Genomic DNA, 20,605 nt, shown 5'->3' on the forward strand with positions numbered 1-20,605 from the left:
TTCATTTCAAAAGAAAAGGAAACAAATTTGTATGTATTCTCTGGCACAACAATTTTTAGATTTGCCAGGGATATCTATAGTTTGCATCTTAAAATTATGTGGTTTATATAACATTCTACTAAATAAAAACACAAGATGGAACTGTCACTCCTCTTTCAGTGCTATCAGTGACCACCAAAAGTTTTGAAGAACATTTTCTATAGCAAACTTCCTTATTTTGGTCTCTTACCAGATTCCTGGTGGCAGGTGACCCTGGCTCTCCAGGAGGACCTGGTGGCCCAGGCATTGCTGCTGCTAAAATAAAATAAGGATACAATACATGCTGAAGGTCATATTTTTGAGAGAAAATTGAGTGACACAAATAAAGGACTTAGTGATGGTGTCCAGGTGCAGTGGAACTTTTAAATAGCCGTAGTCGTGTCCTGAATAGCTCAAGTCAACTACAGAAAATACACTCTTAGGGTTTTTTTAGAAGCAATGATGAAACAGTCTTTTCTCTGTTTTTTGGGAGGTTAAGGCCAACAGATTGCAATCTGTTGTAGAAACTGCAAACGAGGAATAAAACCCACTTGAATTGACCAGAATGCTGTTCTGTTAGCTAGTGCACGTGAAAGAGGAAGAGAGGAAGAACTTTTTGCTCCTGGCCTATAAGCTTTGAGGGACTCATTACATCTTTTGCTCTAAAGGCAAACAAAAATTTCCTTAGATGAAAAATTCATGTGTGTAAGCTCAGCTTGTGTTACAAAGCAAAACAGAATTCTTCAGGGATATGAACTTGGACTTCTAAGACTGCAGTCCACACCAGCTGGTACCTAGTATCTGTCTCTGTTCCAAAAGTGAATTTATTCACCTTGAGCTGTTTTTTGGAGTAAAAACTTCTTTCTTTTAAGACAGAAAAGATTCAAAGATATGGGAAACTTAAAGCATGCATTTTGTGCAAATAATGATAATGGAATTTCAAAGCTGTTTGTAAACACAATGACCTTATTTGTTTGGCTTTGTGAAACCCAGAGGAGAGTCGAAATCGCCTTCTACAAGAGGAAGCTGTGCATTGAGGCATTTGCAAGGATACTCCAGAGCGGGTCCTTCATGCCAATGGCAGGGGAAGGAGGTCAGCTCTCATAAGTGTTTAGAGCTATTTACCTGCAGATAAGCTATTCCTCTTTCCCCATATTACAATATGTGAACTCCATACTACAGTATGTGAACTCCATAATTACAAATAGTAATAGCTTTAAAAGAGATAACTGAATCTCAAAATAGGGAATAAATATACATCTGTTCCGAACATTTAGTAAAATGTGTGCTGCCTAAAGAACCTTTTTACAAAGCAAAGAGGAAAATGTGTAGGAGGATGATGAAGACTAATGGCAGAGAGCATAAATGAAAGTAGAGGGATGGAATACTAATAATAATTTGTTTTGTCTGACTGGATCTCTTAGCTAATATCCAGAAGTGCTTAATCTAAATTACACAGGAAAAGGCCTGAAGACCCTTATGTGCTTCAGGGATGCTGCGGATCAGTCTGTATTGTGATGATCAGGGGCTGATTCAAATAAAGCCTATGTTCCAATGTTGAACATATTAAGGATTTTTTCTTTCTCAAATATTATTCAGAGGATGAATAATTCTGATAGACACTAAATTAATCATATTGACTGAATGACAGATTGGAAGTCTCACCTGCTGTATAAATGAGGCTGACCATGTTCAAGAAATATCTGCAGAGAACAAATTGAAGGAGATATGTCCTCTCCCCAAACTAGCATACTGGAAGCACAAGTCTTGTGGGAAAACAGGCTAATTGTTAGTTATCAGGAATTGAGACCTGTATTTGGTAGATCTGTCAAAACTTTAGGAAGAACAGATCTCTGTTACAACATCTCTATTTAGTTAAAGTCTCCCTTTCTACTAGTACACCCTCTTCAGCTGAGATAAGAAAAGCTCTGCTGGAGCACTATCTGGCTGGATTCCCATGCTGGTCAAAGATCCTAGAGGGAGGAATCAGTCATTTTCTCAGGCATACCTGTCAAGTAATGTCAGAGGAGCCCAGGACCCCATCCACCAGAACCCAAGGCTGCACATTAACAGTATGAGGCTTGTCACTAGGAAACCTGTGATCCAAAAGGAGTCTTAAGCACAAATGGCTTGAACTGTGACACTTGATTTCTAACCACATACTCCCTTTGATGTCACCTTGTTTGCAAAATTCCTCTCTTGATGTGACTATTTGTGGCACCTTTTGCTCCTTTTCTAGCTCAGTAAGTTGAAAACCATTAAAGGCAGAGTAAGCAACCTGAAGTTTCATTTCTATTCAGCATTTGCATAGCAACTAGTTTTCAGAAGCAGTTCTCCAGCAGTCTCGTTCTAGACCTAATCTCTACTGTGGGTACTGCCTTTCCAACAGAAAATCAAAGAATCACTTGAATTGGAAAAGACCCTTAAGATCATCACCTCCACCGGTGGTACCCAGAACTGCAAAGTCTACTGCTAAAACATGTACCTAAGTGCCAAGGTTACGCTTCCAGAGGTGGTGACTCAACTTCCATGGGCAACCTACTCCAGTGGAAATCCTTTAGGTGAAAAAAAATTCCTAATACCCAATTTAAACCTCCCCTGGTACAACTGGGGTCCATTTCTTCTTGTCCTATTGCTTGTAACCTGGGAGAAGAGACTGCCCTACCTGGCTACAGCCTCCTTTCAGGCTGTCATAGACAGTGATAAGGTCCCCTCTGAGCCTTCTTTCCTCCAGGCCAAACACCCCCAGCTCCCTCCACTACTCCTCATAGGACTTGTGCTCCCAGCCCTTCCCCAGCTTTGTTCCCACTCTCTGGACACGCTCCAGCGCCTCAGTGTTGTTCTTGTAGTGAGGGGCTCTAAAGTGGACGCAGGACTTGAGCTATGGCCCCACCAGTGCAGGTACAGGGCCGATCACTGCCCTGGTCCCACTGGCCACACCATTGCTGATGCAGGCCAGGGCCATTTGCCTTCTTGGCCACCTGGGCACTGCTGGCTCATGTTCAACAGCTGCCAGTCAGCACCCCCAGGTCTTTTTCTGCTGGGCAGCTTTCCAGACACTCTGTCCCCAGCCTGTGGGGATGCCTGGGGCTGTTGTGATGCAAATGCAGGACCTGGCACTTGGCCTGACTGACTCTCATACAATTGGCCTTTGCCCATTGGTTCAGTCTGTCCAGACCCCTCTGTAGAATGTTTCAGCAGATCAACCTTCCCACCCAGCTTGGGGGAAAACTCATTAAAATGTGCATTTGATCCCCTAGCCCAGATAATTGCCATTGGATAGGTCTGGACTCAATACTGAGCCCTGGGAAATACCCATTGTGATGGCCACTAGCTGGATTTAATTCCATTCCCCACAAAAATAGAGTTTTGTCCCAGATTTAGCCAGCTGCTCAATTTGATGGATTTTGCAAAGCTGCCAAGGTAACCTATCTCTGCTATGCAGATTTCCTCCCAGCCACAGCCACAGCAAGATCCTTCACACAGTAGCACTCCCATAGCACTAGTCAGTGAAAACTATCTGCAGAGAAATTGTCCCTTTTTTGACCTCAGTTCCAACTCCCCCCCACAGGAGAAATTGGTGAAGGGCAGGAGGAGAGCGGGGAGCAATCTGATTCAAGTATGCAGAGAGGGTGGGTGAATGGGACAACCTGCCAGGTGTGAAAGAATCGGGCATGTGTGGCTTGTGGACACTCCCATATACACTGAAAAGCTCACCTGAGCCATATATTGCAGGAGGGCCTGGTGGTCCAGGTGGTCCAGGTGGGCCAGGAGGTCCAATTTTTCCATAGCCTGGTAAGCCAGGCAGGCCAGGTAACCCTGGAGGTCCTCTAGGTCCAACAATTGAGTCCCCTTTTGGCCCCTGTCAGTGACAAAAAGTATTTTCTTGAACCTATTGGTTTCGGTGCTGCAGGGCCATCATCTCTGGTGGCAGCATTTACCAGATGCCTGCCACTACACCACCATTTAGACATGAGTCTGTATGTAATTTTCTCCAAGGAGGCATGGATATAGTGGAAAACAAAAGTTTTAACTACATACTGAAATAAAGTCAAGTATTTAAATTTCAGAAAGCTTTCTGAAAATTCTCATACCTATCCCTGAGCAGGTGATACCTGCAAAACTCTCAACAGTGTTCTCAAAGTCCTGGATCTCTACTTTGTTCACACTGAGACTGCTTGCTTTGATGGGCTCAGAGAGTTTATGGAAAACTTTAATGTATAAGTTTGTCTGTGCAGGGTGTACTCCTCATGATGAGTGCTGTCTTCTTTCTCCTGTGATCAAATGTTAGCCCTTAACCTCTCCAGCTGCCAGACTTGCAGAATAAAAGGCTTCAACTCCCTTCATTTCCAGTTTAGCAGTGTGTCCTCAGCCTGACTGAGGAGGCCTTGTGCTCCCAGTGCTCACACCATCCTGCAGACATGGAACACCCTGGACCCTGGACAAGGAGAGCTCAGCTGTGCCATTCAGCTCCTTCCAGCCAGTAGAACAGGTTCTGAACAGGTAGATGATTCTCAGTAATGTGGAGTAGAACCTGGGAGATTTTTGAGGGTGGGCTTGCTAACCTAACACTTCATCCTCAGCTGTGGCTCTCATTTGTGGTTCTTGACACAGACATGGCAATAGAGGAATGCAATGCACATATTTGATGGCAGATCCCAGGGATAAACTAGTTTCCAAATGATTGGCTCATTTTATTCAAAGCAGCTGTGGTGCTAATTGCCAGAAGATAAAATGAAAAGGTAGACAGTGGCTGAATTTTATAGAAATGGTCCAGATGGCTACACACTCATCTTTTTGGTCATGTTTTTGGATTGCTAGGAAAATAGGATTAATTATTTAGATGGCAAATAATTTTCAAGTCAGCCTCTGACTAACTTTATATGGCCTATTTTGATATTTATGGGGTGTAAGTAGTAGCATCACAAATTATACATGCTGCTTTGATTTGTAATGCTGTTAATAACATGATCTACATACTGGTGTAGCTATATGAGGCAGCTGAGCACAACATTATGTCAGTATTTCATAGCAACGTAATTCTATGTACAACAGTTAAGTGTCTCTGTTTACACTTAATGCAATTTTCACTTAATGTAATTTTCTCCTATTCAACTAATGCTTAACATATAAGTTTTTATATAGTTCCTAGCAATCCTGGTGTTTGTCTCTTTTTAGTGCCTTCTAAACTAATTCTAAATGGGTAGTCACAAATATTCCTATTCTACAACTTGCATGACTTACAATTAATCCTGGTCTTCCAGGTGGTCCAGGAGGTCCTGTCAGAAAAAACCCTCCATTTGGTTCTCCTTTTTCTCCTTTTACACCAGTGACTCCATTGTCTCCTTTTTCACCCTTTGAAGAAAATGTATTTTAAAATATTGAGTTGAAGTGAGACCAGAACACAATGTGCTGAACTTTTAAATTCACATGAAATCTCTGAGTTTGGTAAAGGAAAGCACTGGCTTTAATTGATGTTTTTTTTATCACTTCTTCTGTGATATGGAATGAAAAGGAGTTCTTTCTCTGTTGAGGCTGCAAAAAGGCTCACTCAGGGCAAGGGCAAGGCCAAGGTGGGTGTTAGGTGGAGGCAGAGAAAATGCCTGTGTTGCTGTTTCCTGCTATTCTGCCCAGCAAAACCTTGCTCAGTGCTGTAGCTGGAGGCAAAGAGAGAGTTGGAGGAAGCATAAAAGCCTGTCTTTGTGCTTTCCTCCATCACCAAGGAAAAAGCAAAGCAAGATTGACATCGAACGGACAGCTATTTGAAAGAATGTGATGAAGTGAGCAGAGCAGGGTGGGGGTGTGTACCAGAGACATCACACAAAATTGCAGACACTTGAAAAGTGACACTTGAAAAAGTACAGACGCTTGTCTTCTGTTCTGCATGGCTGATTGTCAGTTAGTTTGGGAAACAAATCAATAGGTAAGAAGAATCATTTAAGTACTACATTTTTATGTCTCTGTGCAAGATGAGCCGCAGCATTTTTACATTTCCCCTCATATTATTTTTTTCTGTTTGTCTGCTTTCTTTTCCTTCAATTTTTTTTGTCTACTTTTTTCATGTTTCTGAGGAATAAACCGGTGAATAGAAGAGGCAAAGGGCAAAGCAAGAACGGCAGGTATCTGCAGACAGCTAGAGGACATGGCTCCTCCTCTGACTTTTAGTCTCTGTAGATTCCCAGTAAACACAACTCAAAAGGTTTCTTTATTCCAGGCCATTCTGGGGAGTTGAAGGACTAGATGAAAAATGGGTTCTTGGCAGCTAAATCTGTAAAGCTACAGACATTACTCTATAAGGTCAAAGAAACCCTATCAGCTTTGCCACATACATGGGACACTTTATGCCATAGGAATAAATTGGGTGTACTCAGCCAAGCAGAAATAAAATCCTAAAACCCGGAAGCAGTAAGAGTCCTTCCAGGAGACTGTCAGCACAACACTTTTGGTAGCATCATTAAATGAAAATTTGATTCAAATTTTTTTCAGTCTCCTACTGATAAAGAGTCTTATTCACCTGAAAACATTTAAAATAATATAATATTTTTATTAACTTTTGTCACTTGAAGCAGTCAAGAGAATAATGGAACAGAGAGAGAGACCAAACAAATGACCCAAAGTATGGGCATACTTTGCTGTAAGAGCTTCCAGGAAAAGTAGTTTCCATAATTTTATTTTATTCTGTGTGCTTAAAAGATAAATTACATGACATGGAAGTGATTTTCCCCCCCCTTTCTCCTCACTCAGTGTCCTAGATGCCTTTTAGGTAATGGATGTATTTCACCTGAGCTGGCATGGAAACAAAAGCATTTATTTAAGGCAGATATGTTAGGTAACAGTGAATTATGACTCACTTTAATACCATTGGGAAGGCAAAAATCCTGAGTAATAAAGTTTCTTTCAAAAGTAATCTTTATAGACCTCTGACAACTGCTATCTCTATACTTACAATAAACTTGCCTATGTAGCTTGAGTTTAAGAAATGAATATAATTTGTAATTGCTGTTGCCCTTATATTTCTGTATTTCACCATGTTGCATTGCTTTGAGCTTAATTTATAGTAAAGTACACTTTAAAAAAAGCTTAACAGAACTCAAACACAAATGGGATATAATTACCTTTATGCTATTAATAAAATGGCTGAAATATGATGGAGGCAGAGGTGGACCTGAAAAATGAAGAAAATACAATAAAGGACAATAATTATCTGTAATTTTCCTTTTAAAAGCACTGCTTTTGGTATTACTGGTTTAGGAGTTTAAAGGAAAACTAATTACAATAATGGCATTAACCTTTATATCAACCAGATATTTTTAGTTTGGTTTCCTAACAGTGCAAGACTTATACAGCCTATCTTGTCTGTGCCCTATCTTGTCAGTCACTCTTCCACCTTAATAACTTCTGAATCTGACTGGGATTTCAGAAAAATTAGAAGAAAAGAAGGCTCAAATATGAAAAATTCCCAGTTTTCTGAAAATATAGCAGCTGGGAAGAGGAGTGAAAGAGAAGCATCCAAGTTAACCCCTTTGATAGAAGCCAAGGTAAAAGAGAAGCTTTTCATATGTTTTGCTGGTAGTGGGGTGACCCATCAGTAAATGTGTGATCTTTCCTGCAAAGACAGTACCAGAGCTAACAAGAGATAGTGTTGCTGCCGCGCTGCCAATTGTGTAATAACTCTTCCTTGGCATTTTTCTGCAATGAAAACCAATATCAGATTCAATGGTTATACCACCTATGTTGTCTGCCAATGTTGGTCAGCCAAAGCTGTCAAGCCAGCACAAAAGGTTCAAAAAGCCTTCAGATATTATCTGCTTGGTATACATTTGGACCCTCCCCCCATCTCTATTTTGCAGCTTCCCATAACAGTTCAACGCCTTTCCTTCAAATGTGCTTTGATTAATTTTTGAGATCTTTGGGCCCAACCCTCTGCCAGCCATAGGGTTCATTTCCCAGAGTGCCACCTCAGATAAAATTAAGTCAAGCAGGTATTGTGGGGCAGAAATGTATTCTTGTTATGGCAGCTGTTTGGATTTTTTTCCAACCTTGCCAATTACAGCTGGCAGCTGTAATTGATCTGCTTGATACTTGTGAGGGGAAGGGAAGAGACAGGTCGAATAGAATGGCAGGTATCCTTCTCAGATGCTTCTTAGTATTAATTTCTACACTGAGCATTATCTGAGGTCTTTCTAGGATGAGTCTAGGTCTGAATAAGGTACATGAAGCCCATGTCTGTTGAGTTTTCTCTCACACTTTTTGTGTTGGCTTCATATTTTTGCATGTTATCAATTAATAGACCCTTTTTTTAAGGTTGGAGAGGTGACATTTTGTGAGAAGCAAAAATAAATCCACTACATGGGCAAATACCACAGTTCAAAAATCTTTTCCGGTTCCTGGAACTCAACAAATGTAGTGGGAAGAGTTTCAGCCACCTTCTCCTCAGAAAAAGTTTTTTTGAAAAAGTCCTGTGCTTTAATCATGCAATGATCAGCTTGTAAATTTTCCCTGTCAGTGGTTATGTGGACACCTGTGAGAACTAGAGAACTGCTTTGTATGAATGAATATTTTAGCAGCTACATCATTAAGCAAAAACCAAACAGGAATATTTTTTAAAGCAGCAACAGAATTTGTCTTAGTTAGCATGCTTCAACTTCTTGTTGAACAAAATATTGGAGCCAGTTGATCTATTGGATAAGATGAATGAATATCTATTATTTTAGGAGAAAACTGAATTTAGTTTTCATTTTAACCAGAGTTCTTGTGTTATTTTCGCCATCCTTTACTAGCTGCAGTTTTACAGCAAAATCATAAGCACAATCCTCTCTAATCTTCTCCTTATGAAGCACCTGAAACCATTAGATATAGGCAAGAAAATACTCCTAAGACATTAATTTGCATTCAATACCTAACCTGAAAAGGAACAGATGTATTTTTAGTGGATAAGCCAGCACAGATGAGAAAATGTTCTTATTTTATTGAAAAAGGAAAGTTTCTTGCTTCTTCTTTTGACAAGTTTATTGATGGATGCAAATTGCTAACCACTTATTTTAAGATATTGGATCAGAATAAAAATTAATGAGGGCAAGACAGGAAAATTGATTTAATTACAACAATCAGGTGTTGTCTTCAAAATAACCAAAACATCATCTTCAGTCATCAGAATTATGTCTTTGGAACAAAGAGAGAAATATCCATATAGATATAGTGGGGGGTTAATATAGTTATCACATGGAGAGAATATAGTTATTTTCAACGCATTAGAGAAAAATTACTATAAGTATGGTGTAGCGACATTAATTCAATATACTGCATTTTCTATTTCAAATTATTTCTTGCACCAATCAAAGCCTTATCTCAGTATATGAGATTTCAAAATATGTGCAGAAAATGAAGGGTTTGTAAATACAATATTTTCAAACAGATGCATATTTCTGTAACTCTTTTTGAATTTGTAAGAATTAGCAATGTGTATCAACTTCTTGATGCAGAAAGCAAATACTTAGGTGAGGAATAATTCTTATGATGCTCCTATTGTTAGTGAATTGGTATTTCCAGTGCACACAGACTCTTCATGATTTTCACAAATAAATCAGAAAATATTAAAAAATTTGTCAAAATGGAAATTATCTATTTCCACCTCCAGTGAGAAGTGGGATTGTCACCAACAACTACCTGTCTTGAACTCAGAATGCACAGGTGTACTACCCTGAAATGTGAAGCACTGGATTTCAGCACAATTGGCTCAGAAAGACTGACAACAAAATGATATCTCAAGAAGTGCCCATGATGTCCTTCTAAAATGCCAAAAAATCTCCAACCAGCCACTTACATTTTGATATCTATTCTTGTGCTCAACACATTCCTAATGCTCACAAATGTACAATCTATCTTTTCTGAAGACATTTGGAGTAACATTCTGAACTTTGCTGTTCTGTGTGTCAGTTCATCATTGGACACTGGTGGAAATCTCTAGGCAGGTAAGGATACAGAGATAAGTATCCAAGTATCTTGCTGAATTGTTTTCAAGTTAAACATATATTTCTCCACAGGATGTAAATCACATATTAGATTTAGTATACCTGGTGGTCCTGGAGCACCTCTGTCTCCCTTTTCTCCTTTTAAGTGCGCTGAGCTGTGCAGTCCCCAGGAATCTCTGTTTACTTTAGCACCTGCCATAAAAGCATCAGAAACTCATGATAATTTGAAAACAGGAGAGACTGTAGCAGTCACAACCAAACCATTGAAAGAGAGAGCAGATATTTCCATATATGTGGGGCACATGGCTCCTGTCCCTCTGCCTGTCTCACTCATGATCACTGAATGGCTGCCTGACTGTCCTCTCTTATCAACCCCAACATGTGCAAGACAATCTCTCTCTCACTCAATCTTTCACTCCACTCAATCTTTTACTCCACTTTCCCTAACCACCCAGCCTAGGACCCTCTGAACAAACCCAGTTCTATTTTTCCATTTGTGAATATCACTGGAGCAGATGCAGAAACAGTTCTTGAATATGACTGTGGCATACCACATCTTCTACTACCTCCAGATTCCCTTCCCTTCCCTTCCCTTCCCTTCCCTTCCCTTCCCTTCCCTTCCCTTCCCTTCCCTTCCCTTCCCTTCCCTTCCCTTCCCTTCCCTTCCCTTCCCTTCCTTCCCTTCCCTTCCCTTCCCTTCCCTTCCCTTCCCTTCCCTTCCCTTCCCTTCCCTTCCCTTCCCTTCCCTTCCCTTCCCTTCCCTTCCCTTCTTCCCTTCCCTTCCCTTCCCTTCCCTTCCCTTCCCTTCCCTTCCCTTCCCTTCCCTTCCCTTCCCTTCCCTTCCCTTCCCTTCCCTTCCCTTCCCTTCCCTTCCCTTCCCTTCCCTTCCCTTCCCTTCCCTTCCCTTCCCTTCCCTTCCCTTCCCTTCCCTTCCCTTCCCTTCCCTTCCCTTCCCTTCCCTTCCCCCAGTTATACAATAGCCAAGAAAAAGCAAAAAAGCTCTTAAGACTGGAAAACTCAACCAAAAAAAGAACTGATTTAAGCCAAGGTGCAAGAGAAGAATTACCCACCATGGTCATTAAGAACTTCTTGATTTCCAGGATAGGGAGTGTTCACCTTTAGACAAAGAAATCAATTTAAAATTATCCATAATATTAAACAATGGAAATGCATTACTTAGTGTGACTGAAAAGCCTGGCAAGTTTGCATGCTAGTAAATATTATAACAACACTCTGGGATTATCTCCAGTTTGACAGGGTCTGAGCATTAGCTGATCAAGTTTTTAAGAGGATTATGCTCTCTTTGACATGCAACATGCTTTCAGCAAAAGAGTAACATCATGCATTTTGGAGGCATCAGCAAATCCTACTCTCAGTTGTGCCAGTGAAGCATCAGAAAACTCATTCTCCAAGAACAATTCTGAATTTACAACACTGTGTTTGGGAGCAGGATTTGATTTTTGACTGTGAAATAACAGCTTGTGTTTATAATTCTTTTCATCAGACCAGGGCTGTGTTATGTCTGAGGTTAACCTGTGCTCCAGATGCTTTGAGACCACAATGGGGAGACAGAAGCTATTCTAGTCTATCCTCTTCTGACACCAGCTACCTGTAACAGTGGGCGTGCTGCCTACCTCTGTGCCTGTCTTCAAAATAGGGACAATGCAGGCACTGAAATGTGGCACAATACTTGGAAATCTTGGTACCTTCTAGTACTATTTGTAGGAAACTACAAGCAAGTGTATGAAAAAATGGAAGCTGCTGCAGCTGGCTAATCCTATAGTATTAGCCTGCAGAAGTCTTACTCACATGGATAGCTCCATTACCTTCAGAAGTTCACTCCCCATGAAGAAAACTGGTGGGGTTCAGTCTGTAGTTCTTTATCGACACTCATTTATGTAGGCATGAACAGCAGACTTCTTATCTATAAACTTGGATAGGTTTAGGAGATTACTCACAAATGTAGGACAAATCTATCTAGCACACTCAGGTGCATGGAGAGAGGTTTACAAGTACATGTTTCTATTTCTTGTGTGTGTAGAAGTTAGTGCTATTTTTCACACATTGTAACCTTCCTGAAAAGTGGCTATTATTATCTGAAATTCAGAGAAAATAGGCTTGTTTTGTTTGAATCATTCCACAGAGAATCAGAGGAGAGCTGAGGCTGGAAGGAGGCATCTCTGGAGGCTGTCTAGCTTGAAGGAAGATCAGCTAGAGCAGGTTGTTTTAGGCCTTGTCCAGTCAGGTTCCAGAGATGAGGCTGACAAATAAATATGTGGTTGTGGGCATACATTATCAATGTACAACAATGTTATACAACATTGGGAGTGAGAAGATTTAAAGGAGAATTTCAAAGAGGTAAAAAAATGATGTGTGGAGGTGGTAGGCCAAAACTGTAGAAATGGCAGATTACCATAGAGAAATGACTATCATTAATTCCCAAAAAGATCACAAGCTGGGATACAACTTTCTTCAGCAGCGAGATTAGGGTGATGATGAGTATCAATGCATCTAGCATAGAGGGAGTCAAGGGCTGTTTCTCTAAAATAAGTGAAAAGGAACTGGAATGCAAATTGGAGGAGAGGGCACAGTATTATTCAAAATTATACTGTTTAACAGGAGAGTAGAACCACCAGCTTGAACCCTACACTATTCAGAGGTGGACTGCAGCTCCCAAAGACAGAGTCCTTTCCAGGTACATACCCCACAGATTAACAGTAGCATATTGCCCTAGGGAAAACTTCCAGGACTGAACTATGTTCATCATTCATTCTAGAATGCAATTTCTGTAACTCAGTAAACAAAAATTGCACTAGGTTGTTCTGAAAATATGAAATCCATCTCCTTTCTTTTCATACTATGTGTGAAACTGCAGGTCCTTTGAGGGTAATGAAGGCTTTGTCATACTCTTTGAAAAACAGGGGCAGGTCTTCACCTGCTGCCATCCTTATGTGAAAAGATTGCATTTGAGGGTCAAATAAATAACATGATCTTTCTTTTCTGATGCATTTTTCATGCCACAATGAAATACATAACAAATCTTATTTTGGACAGAGAAATTAAAAACAGCTGAAGACATAACAACATGGGGACTGTATTTATACATCTAAAAAATATGTGTACCTGTATGCATACACATTCAGGTCCGCAGAGCAACTCCTAAACTATGGAAACACAAGCTTTGAAAGGCATTAAAAGTATTAGAAAAAACAAGTAATCAAAATGCTTTAAGCAAGAGTCTAGTGTTTCTAGTTCTGTTATATATTTTATACATGGCTAAGTTTTCATCTATGGCTAAACACTTGAAAATCTGCTATCCTGATGAACAAGTAAAACACATCCCTGGTGCAAAGCAGAAGGCAGGGGGAGAAAAGCTGCAAGGTTATGGTGTTTAGGTGTACAGCTGCTTTGGTTATGTTCTGTCATGGCCATGCATCCTGCTAAGAGCAGATTCTGCATGTGTGACTTACTGGCATTTTGCAATGAGGCCTGGGAGGGACTGGGAAAACTGTCTATTGAAAACAGGAGGGAAATTATTTTAATGAGCAAAGGTATGATACAGCATGTAACTCACCATATAGATCTAACAGCTGTGATGAGGCTGGACACAAAACCACCACCTCCCTAGAAGAATGCCCAGCTGCCTGCCAGGTCTGTCATCATGTCCCTCTCTGTGAGGCCATGGGGACAAAACTCTTCCATGACAGTGGCCTTGGTTATGATGATTTTTTTTCTTTGCACACAACCAAGGTCACCCACAGTGAACTGTGCTGGCTGAAACCAGTTTTGATGTATCCTTTTGCAATCCACTACTAGAGCAGCACAATTCTGCTACAAACCAGTTGCTGATCCCCAGCTGTACTTACTCCTTTGATATAAAGTATGCGTCCTGGAGGTCCAGGGGGACCTGGGGGCCCAGGCAAGCCAGGCAGGCCCTGGTAAGAGAAAGTGAAAGAAGGAAGATATTAGGCAAAAAATAAACCCCAACTGCAAACTGCAACACCTCAAGCACTGCATATTGAAATTAAAATAAAGACAGTGTATCTCTCATGGAAGGAAAGTTAGGTATTCTGCACTGATCTGGATCTCTCAAGTCTACTAAAATTCATACATTTTCAAGTGTCAGGCCGATATGTGCATGCTAATTAGCAACCTGAGGAACCCTGCTAGACTGGAGGGGTGACTGCCTTTTACAAAAAATCTTTGTCAGCTCTTTACTGTGCAATTTGAAAACTTGGCTCAAGGCTGTGTTCACCTTTCAGTCCACATCAATGCAACTTTCTGTATGGTGACACATGTCACCTTATCAATAATTAGAGATCCATTAGATTTTATCTTCCCTGAGCACTCCAGGAAGGACTACTAGAACAGGTAGCCTCTTTTGTTTGCTTGTTTGCTTTAGCCTGTCAGCCTGATGTACTTCATCTAGTTATACTTGCTACAATAGCTTTTGTGTGGTTAAGGCAGACAACCCAGAAAATGAACTTGAATATTGTTTGAAGATATGGAGGAAAGGAAAATCTACTCATATTTTCTGTCAGTGGGTAGTAATTTTTCTGTCATTTTCTTCCAATTACGATTTGTCTAATTTGTCTGTTTTCACTTTCCAGGAACTATATTTCTATTTATACCTTCCTCTAGAAGTGTAAGCCACATTCAGTACTTGGTCTTTTTTGACTGTGGAGATACTTAAATACTCACAAATTCTGCAAAGATACCTACCATTTCTCAGTCTCCCTGCTACTCAAATAAAGCAATATCATCTCACTTATATTTATTGTCTAGATAGACAAGGCACTCGTGCCTTGCAGTTTCTGTGCCGTATTTTTTTTTTATTTTGAACAAAGTAGAACCAGAGGCTTCCTACAACAGAATCCACTTACAAAAATTGCTCTACTGAAATACAGTGATACTGACTTTATGCTAACACAGTAATATATCCTTGTGCTTTTTTTTTCAGCATTATTTTTGATGCATTGTTGCCTCACATCATCATCAGATGAAATAGCGTTAGCTGCTGTTGTGGCATGGGTACCAATTTTTCTAGCACAGATTGTCCCATGATATCAGAACAACCACACAAATTACTCTGCTATTCTGCAGCTTATTGTTTATGTTCAGCTAGTTGTGCTAGTTGTTGTGTGGTCCAGTCTCAATGTTTGTCATGAGACAACTTGTCTGAAATCTTTTCATGAGAACAGACTTGTAGCACCAGGAGCTTGGTTCATCACTTGCCATTCCACAATTACAGGTTGTAGGTGAGCATGGATATGCTCTCATCTGTGCAGAGGTTATTATTTTGGATACATGTGCACAGCAAATGTAGCAGGTAGCAGGTATTAGTGAGCATCTCCTTGTTAGTAAAGTAGATACCACTTCCCTCTGATATGCTCAAGTGTTCTTTGTACCTGGGCCAGAAAGCTCAGGGCCTGTGGGAGCATCTTCACATCATGAGAGGTCACACTGGTGGCCCAGATCAGGAAGTTCCTGATATATATAAAAGAATTGGAACTCCAAACCCTTTGCTGTTTGAAGCTGCTGTGGTGGCAGTGAATGACACACATAGCTGTTACAACTGGGAGCTGACACAACCATGTGTATCTGCAAGAACTGCCCAAATGGACCTAGAAGCTGACTTTTCAATGACTGCTGCTAGACAGGAAAAGTAGCAGAAACACAATTATTTCTAGAACATTTCAGGGTTTTAGTCCCATCATCATTTGAGAGGAATCAATATAAATCAGACTTTGTATTTTAACTTATTTTAATTTTCAACAAATTGAAATACAAAAAACTTACATTAAATGCTTCACCTCGATCACCTTTCACACCTCTGAGTCCATTCAGTCCTGGGCGGCCCTGAAATAAGTAGAAATAATTTAGTATGGATCAGAAGCAAGCTTTTCTATCTTTATCTTACTTGAGAGCATAATACATACTGGGCGTCCTGGGAAACCAAGTTCTCCTTTGGGTCCAGTGGGTCCTATTGGTCCCTGAACAAAAAAGAAAATGCGATTATGGCCCATTTTGTTGACCTATACTTGATTGTTTAGAATAAGAGACATAGTTTTATATCTACATTAAAAGTAAGTTTGTGACTGCCTGTAGAGGCTGCACAGAACACTCTGTTTACTCTACTGAGTGATCTCAGAAGCTGAGGACTGCATGTAACAGTCAGCTCCGGTTTGGATAAGACCACCTATCTGAAATGAAGTCTGAATTCCCAGCCCATTGTAGGGTGTGCAATTCAAAACTGACTCACTATGTATTGAAGAAAAATGAAATGCATCAGTCAGGAAAAGGAAAGGAAGTTAGAGATGTATACTTTGATCATTTTTTTTTTTTAATTTTTCTTTTTTTTTTTCTATTTTTTTTAAATCAGGCTCTGTGAGGAAATGTCTGTGGATCAGCCTAAGAATTCATGCAGTGCCAGGCTTCTACTTGCCTTTCACCAGCCTTGGTTTGTGATTCATGGGGCTGATAGTTGAAACAGGATCATTCCTTCTTTACACAAGTTTGACTGACTCACCAGGCTCCACAAAGTAATACAAGCCACAGCTAAAAGAGATGACAAGCAGGTTGCCTGGGAAAGGGGCTCCAGGACTATGGATGACCTATGACAGGGCATTTGCAAGCATGCAGCTTCTAGGCAGCCTGCAAATGATCAACAAAAAGCAGCAAATTTGAGGATCTACAAACTTTCAACTGCTGTCAGCTTCCTGAAACTCATGGAAACCACAAGGGTCTAGACAACCTCTTTACATATGTGTCATCCTTTCTGGTTTCATTTCTTTTTTTCAGTCTGCTGAAATGCTGAGCTACTCCTTCTTGCATTACTTGTTAAATAATCTGTCTGTAGATCTCACACGGATACCGCTTACATGGGACAGTGGGTGTGTTTAGCCCTTCACATGATATCATTTCAGCGAAAAGTGATATGTACATTCATGAAAAATTTATCTGATGAAGAAGATAATTTCTCTTAGCATCTTGCTGAAATTCATGGAATAATTGTTGTAATTTTTATCCTACTGAAGACTGGATTAGACCTGAAATTCATAAGCAGTTACCATATGAACATATTAGTTTATAATGTCAACATTGTAATCAGAATTTAAAGCTCAGTAAGTTCAGATGACAACCTGAAATTGCTTGAAGGTGGTAAGACTTTTATTAATCTTCTATTTTATTTCCTGTTTGAAGGTAATTTCTGCTCATGAGATGAAAGTTAATGTGTCTCAATCAGGCAAGAGATTGCTGGTGAACTGGCAGATGTGAATTTCAATATTGTGCCTCAATATTTCAAAATTCAACCCACCTTTTCATGATACCACATCCAATAATGAGGTTAAAAAAAAAAAAGAGGTTAAAAATAATGAGGTTAAAAAAAAAAAGAGCAATCCAAAATGTTGTGAAACATTTTCCTATTTCAGTCTCTGGTACCTGAGCCTTTAAAGATTGATTTTGGTATATGGTCTTTCTCTACTGCCTGGTCCTCATCTTTCTCAGAATTCAACCTAGTTGCAATTTACTGACATTGACAGAAATTGAGCTGATGCAGTTAGTAGTTGTTTTTATGTAAATCATATAAACAGAATAATTTAGGTGGAAAGAGAGAGATCCTCTTGCACAACCTCTTGCTTGCAAGACAAACTTGTAAATTGGACTTGTAGGTTAGGTCATGCCACTCAACACCTTGTTTCAGAATCCACCATATCTCTAGGCACCTATTTCTGTGCTTAATCACTTGTAACATGATTTTTTGTCTTTATATATAAGTGAAATTTCCCTTGCTGGAACTTTGTTACTTGTCTTTTTCCTGTGCACCTCTGAGAAGGACTTGACTTTTTTTATGATTCCCTTCCAGGCCGCAGCAGAGAGCAATTAAAGCTCTTCTCAGTCTTTTATCTCCAGGGCTAAACAAACCCAGTTCACTGAGTCATAAGTCATGTGAGTTGCTAGCTCTGATGATATTTCACTGTCGGTTTAGGATAGGAACAGATGCATTTGTTCTACCAGAATTTAAACTCTGCATCAAGTCAGTAGTTCACAGTACCTCATATGTAACAAATGCACTCTTTTCTGAAGGACACTGATCACCCTGAAGCATGAATACTCCTTATCATCCCTAATCAGAAGGAACAAAAAGCTAAACCGAACTACCATTACATTTACTAATATCTATGAGGCCAAAGCAAAATTGAAAAACAAGAAAACACTCATCTTTGGAATCATCTTACCATCGGTCCTGCTGGTCCCACCATTCCAGCTTCACCCTGTTGAGGACCGACACAGAGAGAGCAATCACAAAGAGAATTCCTGCAATGTCTAGCAGAGGTGGCTGGTAACATGGCCACCAAATGATTCTGAAGGAACACAACACGGTATTAGCTCACCTTCTCCCCTTTTCTTCCTAATAATTCAGCTAAAGATCCATCAGCAGAAATGATAGCTCCTGGTTCTCCCTTTTCACCCTGCAATTATCAGAGTAATTACTGTTTACAAAGTAATTCCCAGTGAATCAGAAGAAGTCAAAGCAGCATTACTTTTGTTTGAAGCATGACAGATTAGTCATGCTATGATATCAAACATAAAGCGATATCAGTATGAGTAGGGTGAATCTTGATTCTGGGGAAGAAAAGAGATGATGTTTCTTAAAACATGATAAAGTACACTAAAAATATCTCCCTGAGATGAGTAAGTTCTTATTTTTTTAAAAAAATACTTAAATTGCTCTCCATGGAGTAACTGTGTGAAACATGCTGTGCTTACAAAAGGTCTCTACCAAAGGTAGGAAGCATATTGGTATCTTCTTGTGTACCATCAGCTTGATGATTAGCAAATTCTTGAAATGCACCATCTTGACAGAGCAGCAAATGTTCAGATTTTACTATCAGGAAAGTGTGAGTCATTCTCTCTGTGTGCCTGGCATGATGCAACCTCATTAACTTTAATGAAGGCCAAGTCCCAGCATTCAAACTGTGACCCTCTGCATTCCTATTCCACCACCACCACGAATTATCACTTCTCAGTTCTAAGCTCATGGTTTCCACTCTGGATCTTTCAGCTGTAACTTTCCACTTCCTACCTCAGGCAGCTTGCTACAACATCTTTCCTAAGATCTTCAAGGAAGAAATCTGGCTTGAAGCTAGCAATTGCACTGCTGATTAAAATGACAGTCCAAGTTATAGACCTTCCATTGAGCTCTAAGTGCTGTAACTCAATTCTTCTCACAGGTTCTTAAACCCTTGTGAGTCTTTGAAGTCTCCCTGTAGATACTTTGGAGCCTCCCTAAGGGGCTTGATTGGCTTCACTGACTTTATCTTTTGTGAGAATTTATGGACCTGAGGCTGAATTTCATGATTCTTTAAGTAAGATGCTCCTAGGTGTCTGTACAGCTTCACTGTGGTTCCAAATCTTCATCACTCTTGAGCATAGCCTGGTGTTCACAGTGCAGAAGTACCATCAGATACATCACTATGTTTTTGGTGGGTCCAAAATTAAATGCTTTCAAAGCTTTGAGTTCTTGCCAGTGTGGACACCAGAAGCAAGATAAAAAAGCACCAACCAAAAAAGCAAAAGTAAAAACCTCCACAACCTAAACCAAAAATCACCCAACTGATTTTCAGGTTGAGCTTGATTTAATGCATTCTGTGAAAGAGCAGGAAACAGGGACTGGTATTTATGACCTGAGAGGTTTCCTTCTGAGCAATGACAATGCTGTTCATCTGCTACCCCATTTAAACCATAATTAACCATTTCCAAATCTTCCTATTACTTGTGAGAAAGTGAGCTCAGCTGCTTAGAAAGAATAAGCAGAAAGTGTTTTTGTTTTTCTTGTTTGGTATCCCCAAGATATTAGATGTTCCTCTCCCCTGCTTCCTGAAGGTGGATAAGAAGGGGAAAAAAACTGGAAGAGCTGCAGTATTTACAAAAGAGCAGAGTCAGTCTTTAGTAACCTCTCAGCAGTGCTATAAAATACACACTTTTTGTGAAGAAACAAGAGAAAGAATCCTAAGAAGAGAGTTCCTCAAGTCTTATACTTTCGGAATTCAAAATTGCAGTTTTCATTCTGCAGGCAAAGTCTTCTCTGGCACAGGAAGAGGAAAAGATTGTTTTGGTTTTTTTTATTTGGGCTTTTGGATAGGATCCCAGGGTGTCAGCACAGCAATCAGCTGGCAAGGAGAGGTCACTTCATGTTTAATGTTTAAAGAGACTTAACCTGATGAGTGCATATTGCAGTGATGAATTTCAAGAGCGGGACAGAAAGATTAGTTCTTGGTGGCATTATATCAAGGGATGTCATTTAGAATTTTCACGTTCCACCTATACATTTTTCACATGAACTTATTAAGATCACAATTCCTAACAAAATTAGAATCATTAAACTTTTAATATCACTAAGTTCTTGTCATCTAACACATTTCTCAGCATATACTCTCCCCTATGCATTTTCTCGTACCTGTTGTCCTTTGGGTCCTTGTGATCCAGACAAACCAGTGTCACCCTTTGGACCCCGAGGGCCCTAGGCAAAAACAAGTACATAAATCCATAGTGATATTTGTGAAGAATATAGATCTAGTCCATTTTACTAAATGTAATTTAAAATTACTGCC

At 40.0% G+C, this 20,605-nt stretch overlaps 1 protein-coding gene across 4 annotated transcripts in view; it reads right to left on the minus strand.

The window, feature by feature from the left end:
• COL15A1 (collagen type XV alpha 1 chain) overlaps positions 1-20,605 on the minus strand; it is a 115,303-nt gene that overhangs the window by 6,763 nt on the left and 87,935 nt on the right. For all 4 annotated transcript variants that reach the window (XM_005525231.3, XM_014254534.2, XM_014254533.2 and 1 more), the window contains 13 exons: positions 20,452-20,514; positions 18,386-18,463; positions 18,230-18,265; positions 15,929-15,982; positions 15,789-15,848; positions 13,856-13,924; positions 13,460-13,501; positions 11,060-11,105; positions 10,092-10,181; positions 7,134-7,183; positions 5,263-5,373; positions 3,736-3,880; positions 230-294 (listed from right to left, as the gene is read on the minus strand). In XM_005525231.3, coding sequence (XP_005525288.3) covers positions 230-294; positions 3,736-3,880; positions 5,263-5,373; positions 7,134-7,183; positions 10,092-10,181; positions 11,060-11,105; positions 13,460-13,501; positions 13,856-13,924; positions 15,789-15,848; positions 15,929-15,982; positions 18,230-18,265; positions 18,386-18,463; positions 20,452-20,514 — 909 coding nt within the window. The remainder of the gene's footprint in view (positions 1-229; positions 295-3,735; positions 3,881-5,262; positions 5,374-7,133; positions 7,184-10,091; positions 10,182-11,059; positions 11,106-13,459; positions 13,502-13,855; positions 13,925-15,788; positions 15,849-15,928; positions 15,983-18,229; positions 18,266-18,385; positions 18,464-20,451; positions 20,515-20,605) is intronic.

The sequence above is a fragment of the Pseudopodoces humilis genome, chromosome 1 (assembly GCF_049639895.1).
Source record: "Pseudopodoces humilis isolate 2021_Gansu_Grassland_sample_001 chromosome 1, ASM4963989v1, whole genome shotgun sequence".
In the NCBI taxonomy this organism is placed as follows: Eukaryota; Metazoa; Chordata; class Aves; order Passeriformes; family Paridae; genus Pseudopodoces; species Pseudopodoces humilis.